The following is a 9,100-nucleotide window of genomic DNA, read 5'->3' on the forward strand; positions in this document are numbered from 1 at the left end:
ATTTCTTTTAAAAACAATAAAATGTCTCAATAGAGAAATAGCTTGTACCAAACATGCATCCTAATCATGCATTTGGCACACATACGTAAAGAAAGACAACATGTTTCTGCACTTTAGCTGCTTCTTGATGGCTGTGAATAGTTCTTTTGATCACTAAGTACAAAGTTCAGAAATAGATTCAGAGCTGCTCCACTCAGCCTGAGAGAGGCTAACATAAATGAACCTTCATGCATGCATACATGATTATGACATGGTTACACCCACGAGTCCTTTTCCTCTGAATAACAGAACCATGTATGGCTTTATTCATCATGTTCTCCAAAAATCAATGTTTCATAAATGCTGCGACATTTCTTTGGTTTCAAAGAAGAACAATAGAGAGAAAACAGAATCGTGCAAATAGAAGTTATTGAACTTGTTTTAATTTGCCATTGATTGATTTACTGCTTATTGTGACAGGCCTAAGTGGGAGTTAAAATGTATAAACACTCAAAGGGTATGAATATTTTTGGAAGGCGCTACATATCGATACACACACATAATTGGATATTTCCTATTCGCTTCCTGACTGTGATGTTTTTCACTCAAGTGAGAGCATTTAGCGCCACCAGACCTGTGAGATGTGGTTGACGGAGCTCTCCATGCGGCGGAGCTGCGAGGCCTGGATGTCGAGCATCTGCAGCACGTTGTTGGCCAGCGTGTTGATAAGGTAGGCGACGCTGGCCAGAGACTGGGTGGTGTAGCTCTTGGTCTCCTCCAGCGCTTGCTCTTTGTCTGCAGACTGTGGACAAAGGGGACAGGAGACAGATTTGGGACAGGAGTCAGACAAGATGAACAGCTTAAAAAAACCCGAACAAAGATAAACTACAACAAGTCTTTCAAATGATTCAGAAAGTGCAACTAGGAGTTCTAAACATCGTAATATAAAATAAATGATAAAGCACAAAGCATAGAATTACACTGAATAGATCTGCCCTTATGGATCGGTCACATTTGCATCAATACCCGATCTCGAATTCTCTTTCAAAATCGGATCGTTGCATCTCCAGATGTATGTAAACTTCTGGTTTCAGTTGCTTAGTGCAAATTCAAGGTCTGCATGGACATAAACATCAAGGCTGGTGGAGGGTGTGTGTGTCTGACAGCATTCTTAAATTTGGGACCAGGAGAATTTCAGACCATTCTGACACAACTAATCACTACTTTAACACAAACCTTCAAAATAAAACCAATAGCTTCAAAGTTTCAAGAAATCATGCTGGCTGGATGTATGGAAAATATATGTACAGTCCTCATAAGTACAGAAATACCATCTATGTGTGTGTGCATGCGTGTGTGTGCGTGTGTGTGCTCAAGCACAATATAGGTCAGCGCAAATTCATTCATGCCTGAAGTTGACAAGAAACACACTGACACCCAAACGTGTATCTACGCGTGTTTGCGTGTGTGTGCGCGCGCGCAGATGCACAGAGACGAGAAAGATGATAACTGACAACACAAAAGGAAACACGCACACCCAGTTTGTGTCATGACTTCAGATGACCCATTGCCCTACATTCGCAGCCAGACCCCAAATCCACGCTTCTTGAGCCACACCACAGCTCCAGAAAACATTTCAATCTGCCCCGGCTTCCGGTCCTGTCAGCGGCTTTAGGAGCAGCTTCCACTTTCTGCAGGCGAACCGCCAGTGGTGAAGCCAAGTGCTACCTGAGGTCATACAGACACCGAGGCAGTTAAAGCATTATAATTGGCTGCATTAAAATTCCTCTATGGGTAACAAACGAGCTCGACTGCTCATTAAAATAATCCTGCTCAAACATGGTTGAGATGTTACAGCCAAATTTTTCTTCCTCTATGAATATGCAAGTTCCCTCAATCTCTATGTAGAATTTATGTGAACTAAAAATAAAAAAGCGGCCACTTGATCCCTGTGCTGCTTCCGTCTAACCTCTGGCTGCTGAGACTCTGGAAAGTCACTCCTGGATATGCGCTGAGCTACATTATTATGGTGAGATTTTAACGTTGAGGGGGCATGAGGAGAAAATCAAACGATATCGTCGTCACAATATTTCACTGTACAATGGAGATGACTCACAGTGGCAGACATTGACACTCTCCTCGTGATTAGTATTAATTGGGATGAAGGATGTGGAATTCACAGTGTCCTGCTGCATCAGGACTGGTTATGTTTGCACACCTGACAGTCCAGTTCTAATGGGGACCAAAATTGCAACATTTGTTTCATCTTCAGCTTTCGCACTTTGCTGTCACACTGCACTGTGTCAAAGAACCAAACCCTTTGAAAAACCTGTTCCCCTCCTCGCCTGTGGTGGCGCTGCACCAAGAACCATTGAAGGAAATGACATGGAAACCTCTAAAGAAAACACTGACCGCAACTGTCCTACATGAAATGTAAGCAAAAAATGGAGTGGCGTCAGATTTTAGTAGTTGCAGGATTTCTCTATTGTATTTGGTAAAAGACCATAAGCCATTTTTCCTGCTAGTGCTTGTTTTTGTGCGTTTGCTTTGGCTGTATTTACCCAGAATGCTTTGCACTATGATCCATTTCCTGCTTTTAGAGCAGTCTCCGGTCTGCTTGGCGTTCACATACACATTCGAATCGCACCAGAGATCACTTTAACCAAAAGATCTGGGTTTTTAGGCGTACCAGAGTTTGAATTTTTGGTCTGTATCAGAGTTTTTACCCAAAGACCCGGAATCTCTGGGCAAAGGAAGTAGAATTCATTTAAAACAGATTGAACAAGGCTGGTGTGAATGCACTTTTAGTGTACCATTACAACTTAGATTACTCTCATATTTAAGGATAAACTGACCATCATGGAAATTATGTTTCAATGTTCAATAGTGCTCCTAAATGGTCAAAAAAACAGAGAAATATTAATGAAAAAGTAGGAAATGTCATCAGTTTCAATTTCATTTTCAATTATCTAGCATGCTGAGGGGAGTAAACCACATAGCATAGTGTGAGATGAATTAACACTGAGATTGGTTAATTGGTTAATTGCTACATGTTAAGAGCTGTGACCCTCAGATGGAAGTTTTTTGACACTTGGTGATCAAATAGTGTGAAATACTTAAGACAATGCTGGAGCATTATCTTCTATGTCTTTGTGCCAAACTTAGTTTTAGGCGGTTGGTTGTACTCTTTTGGCTGATAAGTGCATGTCCTCATACAGCTGTAATAATAGCAACATGATCTTTTCTCTTTTGAGAGGCTGAAAGTACTGCAGTGCGTGATGGTAAAATTTTGGCTGATTTCAGTCCCTAAAAATTAAAGGCAGAATGTCCTTTTGTAAGATTTATAATTATGTTTACATTTAGGTAAATCTGTAGTTAAGACTTATGTGTTGTTGAAATTTCTTGTTTTGAATCCTTTAAATGTCTTTCTATCTCAGTTTTTAATTTTGGTCTGCCAAGCTTTTTTTCTTCAATATTTCTATTTCCTTTCCTCCTTAAATTTATGACAACATCCTTACATCTCCACAGCTTGCTCTTTTTCCTATCAGACCTCTAACGTCCCGTTAGCACTGACCTAGTTGGACTGCTGCCTTCTTTGGCCTAAGGCGAGGGCAGACCAACACACACACACACACACACACACACACACACACACACACACACACACACACACACACACACACGTACTGATGTTAATAAACCCAGATTTTTATTTCCAACTAAATTCATATACATGAATCATATTAGATCTACACGGACTCGTGTGCACACTCTGATTCCTCTGACCTCTTTTTTTTTAATGAAGACATATGTGAGTTTATTAATCACCATCTGGATGTTTCCTGCTGCATTTTTAATGCATATGAGGGCATTTTGGTACATCAAAATACAGCAACAAAAAAACCCCTACAAGATAAAATATAGATCTTAAATATTAACTTGAAAGGGTCAAATGATAATTATTCAATGGAATGAAAAATGCAATTTTGAAGCAAAATAAAGATTAAAAAATGTATCCAAACATCTAGAATTGGATTTTGCTCTACAGCAAATCCAAGTCCTGCATCACACTGATGGAAACCAATTAGAACCTAATCATTATTAATATATTGTTTATCATTTATAATGATAATTTTATTTTTGTAAGAATTTTGATTTATCATTGTCATGATAAATTTCAATTAATAATGTTTAAAATCCCCTAAAACTGCCCATACAGGATTATTGCTACTATTTTCTATGTTTCTTCAAGAGTAGTATCAAGAAATATCAAGAAATTCAAAAGTATGACTAAATGCTGATACTGTGTTCAGTTTTTTGATACAAATCATATTCTTTATGGCAGTGGTGTCCTAAAAAAAGTGCAAATGTGTATTGTTTTTCCAAAAGCATTATTCAAGTTTATGGGGCTTTGATTGCTCTGCTATGGAGTCACATCTATACAACTAACTAAAAACAAAGTAACAGTTTTTATTGTATTTTTTATTGTTACCAGAACAGCAGAACAAAATATTGTGATAAAAACTTTAAGTCTGTATTGCCCTCCCCTACTCATAGGTGTAAAAAAATCCCTTAGAGATCTGATTGTTTTTTGCTTTTTAGTCACACACCGTTAAATAGGCTGCTCGAAAACATTAAGTTTGTTGGGGTTTTTTTGTTTTCAAGCCATTCAGAGGCATAATTGCTGGTTGGCTTTAAACTATTATTCTGCTTCATAACCCATGTGTGCTTGAGATTACAGTATGTTCGGTAGGCACTAGGCAGATGTTGCTTGGTGGTGTGTTCAAGTGCATCTTCTACCCCACTTACCCTGCTGAAGTATTGACAATCACCAGAAGCCTACTGGCTGCTTTTACCTTAGAAGGAAAAGTCCCTTGCTCTGCGTGTCACAGACGGTTAACAGCAAATATATGTATACACTGTAACGATTTACTGTTATGGTTTAAATAAAACAGAAACAAGTTTCCAGTAGGAATATTTAACAGATAAATTCCTCTGTAACAAAGAAACTGAAAACTTTTAAATCAGTTGTTTCTGTTTCTCTGTGCACTACCTCTTTAAATGTAAGTAGAGTCTATATCACAAAACAGCTTTTGTAACTTTTGTTTATTTTGTGAGACGCTGTAATGATCATGTGGTTAATGGCCTGTGACATCCATTTTCCTCAGACAGAAGAAACATGTCTGAACAATAACCTCTTGGCCAATGACTGCGCTGCCTGGCTCCTGAAGTTTTCTCTTGTATCAAGACAGTTGGACGTCTTTAAATAACATAAAAAGGCTACATTTTTCTTGAAATGCTTAATTTGTAACAACAACCAAACAAATATATTTTAACAATTCCCTGAGTCAGCTGTATTAAGGTGAGAACTTGAGAAGCTTGTCAAGTGTTTATATTTCAAAACAGAACCACATAAGTGCATTTTGCATCCAACACTGGACCATTTATTTTTGCTGTTCTGGTATGGCCCTGCCATCTTTGTTTCTGTATCAACTGGCTTGCTAAAGGATGCTCAGTGGTGGCCTCTTATGGATGGCAGCCAAAATACAACACTAAAAGAAGATGTGAAAGTATGTCATTACTTAATCAATTGGAACTGCTTTTAATTTAATAAGCAATTAAATCAACACTTAATTGAAAGTTGATGAATTGTTTGCCTCCCTAAGAGTGTATTTTGATAAAGACACCATGTCTTTATAAGATTTAAGAATTGTAAATAGTGTCATGTTATTTGAACTATAGATGTCCTGATTGGTATCAGAGTTTCTGAAGAAACCTAGTCACTGTGTTGGTCTATCATCTGAGTTTTGCTGCCTCCTTCAAGCAGCTGAAATATTAGCTAATCAAAGCTAATCACTAACTTAATGAACAAAGAAGGCCATTTTCTTTAAGAATAGTCCAAACTGAAATGCAAATGTTCAAAGACATAACAGAGAGGACATTAACTAGCACTTCAGCTAGCTAACTCTCCTGAATGAAAACATTTATCCTTAAATAGATATCACTTAACTTATCCATTTAAGGACATTATTGTCTCTGTAATTTTTTTTTTTTACGATTTGGTGGTTTTCGGAAAAATCTGCGAACACTGAGCCACGAATAGGTGGGGGTCTACGGTACTGTCAAACAATGAAGGGGGGAGACAGTGTGATTTGCAAGAAACACAATTTATTTTGTTTGTAACTCTGAATAATAAACATGAATAGAACATCTCAGAATTCAGCCTGACTCCTCCACCAACAATCAGAGCATCACTACACACCTCTGACCCATTTTCAGTGGGAGTAATACATTCTCACACTGTTACAGTCTCAGTGTTATTTTAACAGATGCGGGAGGCTGGTGAGCTGTAGCACTTGACTTTCCTTTCTCCTTTCCTTATTATTGCTCCAAGAAAAGAGAGCAAAAATAAGGAAAGCACAATATGTTCAAAGGATTTTGTTCTAGGAAGGGGCAGTTTTTAATCTTTAGTTGATCTGTCCTAAGAGAAATAAATATTTCAAAGCTGTTGCATAGTTCTTTCTCGTGGTTTATGGAAACTGTGGTTGTATGCTAACACATCCAAAACAGACACAGTAGAGCTTTTCCAGAGACACCATACATCACAGGACGACGGAAGGAAAGCCACAGACCACTTTTAAAGGGGCAGTATTATCTGTTTCCTGGGCAGATAGTGCCATTTTACAGCACAGTCAAATAACTATGTTACTTTCAGTTAGAAAAAATGCTACATATGACTTGAAATTTCACATCATAATTTAATGCCTTGAAATTGGGCCTCTGTCTCTTTAAAAGCTCCTGATCTTTCTGACACTTCACTTTCAGGAAATCATCTCCTCTATTTACCCTTTAGTAATGTTTTTACCATCATAGCACTGAGAAGTAGCTCCTATAATGACCTTCATCGGGTGTTTGCTAATTGTTACTTGCTAGTCTGAAGGAGCTGAGAGGGGGAGTCATGGGTCCAGAAGCTTGGAAGCTGCAGCTCCGAGGAGGAGCTTCATTTTGAAGGCGGTGTTTTGAACAGCTGAATGGTTTCCATGGAGATCAAAGGATTTCTCAAACATGCATAAAAAATCAAGGTATGTTTTTGATTAGGGAATAAGATTATAACATGACGGAAAGCTCAAAATAGTTGATTTTACATGATATTGTCCCTTTAACAAGACTGCAAGTTGGTGGTTGAGAATATATTTATTGAATTTCTTTCTTCTAGTTTCCTCAATTTTAGATCAAATCAGAATACATCAGAGCTTGAAATGAAAGCATCTCAGTGAAAAACAAAAACGGATGTGTTACAGATTTCATACACACATCCAGTAATGTCATTTAAAACTTTAGCCGACTCTGTGAGTGGGCTGCATGTGCAGAAAGGAAATATGAATAATAACAAGAGACGGACGGTCATTTATCTATGAGGGGGTTATCACAGATCAGTTCAACACTGAGAATAATTACACAAATGACACTAACTGGCCTGCAAAAGAAGCCAGATTTTCAAACATTTTTATGAGAATCATAAACCCGTGTCGGCCTGCACAACGGTTCGTCCCCAGGGTTTGTCAAAAGTCACAAACCCATCTTTCCAAGCGCTCAGGCGGTTCTGCCCCCGCAGGAGCTGTTCCTGGCATCAGCGCCGAAACTGGAAGGCTGATACTGACTTGACTGGGAACCCAATCGCCATGGTTTCTGAGTCAAAATACACACATGCACTCCCTTTGGGCATCCACAGGCAGCCTCCTGCAGCAGCGTGCCATGTGTTTTCAATGAGCAGTTGGAGGCTGAGCTTCGTTTCAGCTACCTCTGCTGACGAGCTAACCGCTACCAGCTGTGATAGGTCAACATGGTGCAAAGCTACAGGGGGAAGGCATAAGCTCCACGCTGCCCAGTCCGGTACTTTAGGATTTTCAGGAAAAATAAATGCTGCGTCTCATTGTATTTCACTTACTTTTGAAGCAAATATTTGAATAAACTGCCTAGATATTCCTGGTTTCACTGTAAGAATGGCAGAGATTTGCGTATAATGCTATTAGAGATTCACCGATCCGATATTAATGTCTGAAATTGCAGTTTATTTTTTACATGTTTGACCAAGGTAGTAAACCTATTGTTTTTGTCCGTTTCAGTTTTGTTAACAAATTAAAGTTGTGTTGACATGTTGGAAAAAGCCTGTGAAGCTTTTGGTGTATTTAAATGTGCTGTACTGCTGAAGAGTTATCAAATGAATTTGTAATTCAGTACATGTATGTCTGTGTTTGGAAAAAAAAAACTTTTCAAGTCAACTCAGCACTGTTTTTATGTATCGGATCGGTATCGGCCGATACTAAACCTTAAATATCGATATTGGCAACTGTAAATTTTAGTTTGACACAAGGCAAAAAAATCTAACCAAAAAGACAATCTACAGATTCATTTAAAAATAAAAAAGCACTCCACAAGAAACGAGAGCAGACTTAGATCTTTTGCTGAAATTTTCATTAGAGTAAGAAAACACTATTTGTCAAGCTGGAAATGTTAAGACTCTTATATTGACTCTTGAAATGATTGAGGCCAAGTTTAAATGCCGTGAGCGTTTCACACGGGGAGAAGCCAAACACAGTTAAGAAGACTGGAGCAGAACAGGATTACGTAACACATCACATCATCTGATCGCAGCAAAAATATAGGCCAACCAACGAGTTGGTGCTGCTTGGACATGTTTGTATGGATACTTTAACGCAAATGAAGACAAACACAGGAGTAACCAATAGTCGGTTCTTCATAAATGCACATCCCTGACACTTACAGCTTGTTTATTATAGTGGTCCAACCTCAGCAACACCTTTATAACTATTCAAAGTTTACAGTGAGATTCAGCCTTGAAAGCTTTTCTGCTCTTTAGTGTCTGGAGGCTTTACTGTGACAGAGACAGAGACTCCTGGGCTTCACGTTCCTGCTTGTTTCAATGTCCTCAGAAGAAATGAGTGGATCCTGATGAGGTCTGTGTGGCATGCCGTGACTTATGTTATGAACATGTTGTACATTTTGTTTTCTACTTTTCACCTGATTTTTTTTTTTTTTTTTTTTTTTTTTTTTTTTTCCTTTTTTTTTTTTTTTTTTTTTTTTTAAAAAAAATTTTAAA

At 38.3% G+C, this 9,100-nt stretch overlaps 1 protein-coding gene across 4 annotated transcripts in view; it reads right to left on the minus strand.

The window, feature by feature from the left end:
- The window catches only part of LOC106959332 (abl interactor 2-like), a 43,610-nt gene that overhangs the window by 24,081 nt on the left and 10,429 nt on the right, over nt 1-9,100 (minus strand). For all 4 annotated transcript variants that reach the window (XM_015051845.1, XM_015051844.1, XM_015051843.1 and 1 more), the window contains exon 2: nt 614-781. In XM_015051845.1, coding sequence (XP_014907331.1) covers nt 614-781 — 168 coding nt within the window. The remainder of the gene's footprint in view (nt 1-613; nt 782-9,100) is intronic.

The sequence above is a fragment of the Poecilia latipinna genome, unplaced genomic scaffold (genome assembly GCF_001443285.1).
Source record: "Poecilia latipinna isolate Pla-1442-1.1 unplaced genomic scaffold, P_latipinna-1.0 Scaffold1070, whole genome shotgun sequence".
Classification (NCBI taxonomy): domain Eukaryota; kingdom Metazoa; phylum Chordata; class Actinopteri; order Cyprinodontiformes; family Poeciliidae; genus Poecilia; species Poecilia latipinna.